Source organism: Grammomys surdaster, unplaced genomic scaffold (genome assembly GCF_004785775.1).
Source record: "Grammomys surdaster isolate TR1022 unplaced genomic scaffold, NIH_TR_1.0 110251, whole genome shotgun sequence".
NCBI classification, from domain to species: Eukaryota; Metazoa; Chordata; class Mammalia; order Rodentia; family Muridae; genus Grammomys; species Grammomys surdaster.
In genome coordinates this window covers 393-2,335 of record NW_021610985.1, presented here as the reverse complement: position 1 = coordinate 2,335, position 1,943 = coordinate 393, and the positions used below count along the sequence as shown (strand labels likewise).

Sequence of the window (1,943 nt, the reverse complement as noted above, 5' to 3'; positions counted from 1 at the left end):
TTAGTTTTTCAAAATATAACATGGATTTAACCACCATCAAGGTAAGTGAGCAAAGGAATGCAACTCTTTCTTGTACTTTCCTGAGTGTTTTGTTGAAGTAAAGATTTGTCAACAACATTCAACAGCTCTCTTGGACCCTATAGAGCTTACAAGGAGCTCCATCAAAAGGAGTTGGCAAAGCCCTGAGCAGGATAGCTGCAGTAATGCTGCATTCAATATTTATAACAAGTCCAGTATGAACCAACTTCTACAAGACTGACTACTTTTTCAACTGAATTAATCTTGGGTCCTGAACTAAACAAAGTTATGAAAATTCCATAAACTGATAAGGACAAAGCTGCTTTTAAAAGCTATTTATGCCTGATCAAAGCAGCTCTCAGTCCCTTTCAGACCTTTTTTAGTTCTGTAGATCTTCCTGATGAACCTGTGTCTCCACATTCTTCCTCATCAGGAGTGTCTTGCATGGCTCTCTGCAGAAGTATCTTGAGAGTCTTCCTTTGGAATCGATGACGCCTAGTGGAGCCGACAAGGAAGTAAATGATGGGATTGGCACAACTGTTAACACAGGATAGAAATATTGCCACTGGATGAAAACCACAATGTGAAACATAATAAAGTTTCCCAATCCACACTAAGAGGAACCAGAAGATTCCATAGGGTAGACCAAAGAACAGGAAGACCAGCACTGTGAATACAATGGTCACATACAACCTGGTCACAGGAATCTTGTGAAAGCCACAGAAGATAGTAATCACCGAGGCTAGACTGGACCCCAAGAGAACCACAAATAAAACAATTAACCATGCAGTAGTGATTAAATCAAATGTCTTACACCAACGAGGACTACTGATATCAGCTAGGAAGCCACATTCTTTTCCTTCCACAAGACTCAACACTAGGGACAGGACCCAAAGCAGGGTACATATGACAGCTGATGTGTGCCTTGGGCGTTGGCATCGATACCAGATGGGCCACTTGACAGACAGGCAGCGTTCAATGCTAATGGCACTGAGGATGTTCAGGCCACAAAGATAAACAAAGTTTAACACAACAATGGCAAATGAAGGAAATTCTGTGGGGACTTCCAAGATAATGTAAAAACAATATCCAATTTGAAAGCACGTGAAGACAAAGTCAGCACCAGCCAGGTTGAGGATGTAGACAGAGAAGGCATTCCTGGATATCTGGAAGCCGAGGAGCCACAACACTGTGGCATTTCCAATCAGCCCAACTAGGGCAATGATGAGAGAAATTAAAATCATTGTATGAGACAGGACTGCACAAAATGGAATTCCAGTGTGATTGCTTTCGTTCACAGCTGTGGTGCTAGTTCCCCAGTCTAGGATGTTTAAATCCTCTATTAGGAGATGTTCACTGATGATACTGTAAAGAAAAACAAGAGATGAGCACATGCTATTTACTCTCTGATTCTCAGGATCACCCATAGATGCTAATGCTTTTTTTGGCTCATAGGTGGGGTAACAGGAATGTAGAGATAATTTATCAAACTCAATATTTCTGGAGCCTTAAATTAAATCTAGCTTATATTTATTTAGTCTATCTACAAACCAGATCCTGTATTGATATAAGAGTCATTCTTGTTCCCACTTATTCTGTACATACTAAGTGTCTCATGCTGTTTTAAAAGTTGTTTTAAAACAAACTATGTCTCGGTAAGAAATAAAACTCTGAACCCAACTTTCTTTCTGTCCTAGGGCTTGTTGTTTTATGTTTTAGGGACTAAGGAGCCAGAAGCATGACCAAAAGCTGCTTCTCTCAGTCTGGAAGATGAGGAGGCTATCAAATGGGAAAATATGGAGATCATAAAGGTCAGTCATGAAATGTATGCCAAATCATGCTAAGACCAATATGAAATATCCAAGTCTATATGGTAGCATGATTCAGTATCCATTTCAAATTCTAAACTAGAAAGGAAGAAAGCT

At 39.9% G+C, this 1,943-nt stretch overlaps 1 protein-coding gene across 1 annotated transcript; it reads right to left on the bottom strand.

The window, feature by feature from the left end:
• Positions 1-386: 386 nt before the first annotated feature.
• On the bottom strand, positions 387-1,262 carry LOC114635500 (mas-related G-protein coupled receptor member X2-like). Its single transcript, XM_028784059.1, has one exon. It carries the CDS (start codon positions 1,260-1,262, stop codon positions 387-389), a length of 876 nt encoding a protein of 291 aa, XP_028639892.1.
• Positions 1,263-1,943: the final 681 nt, after the last annotated feature.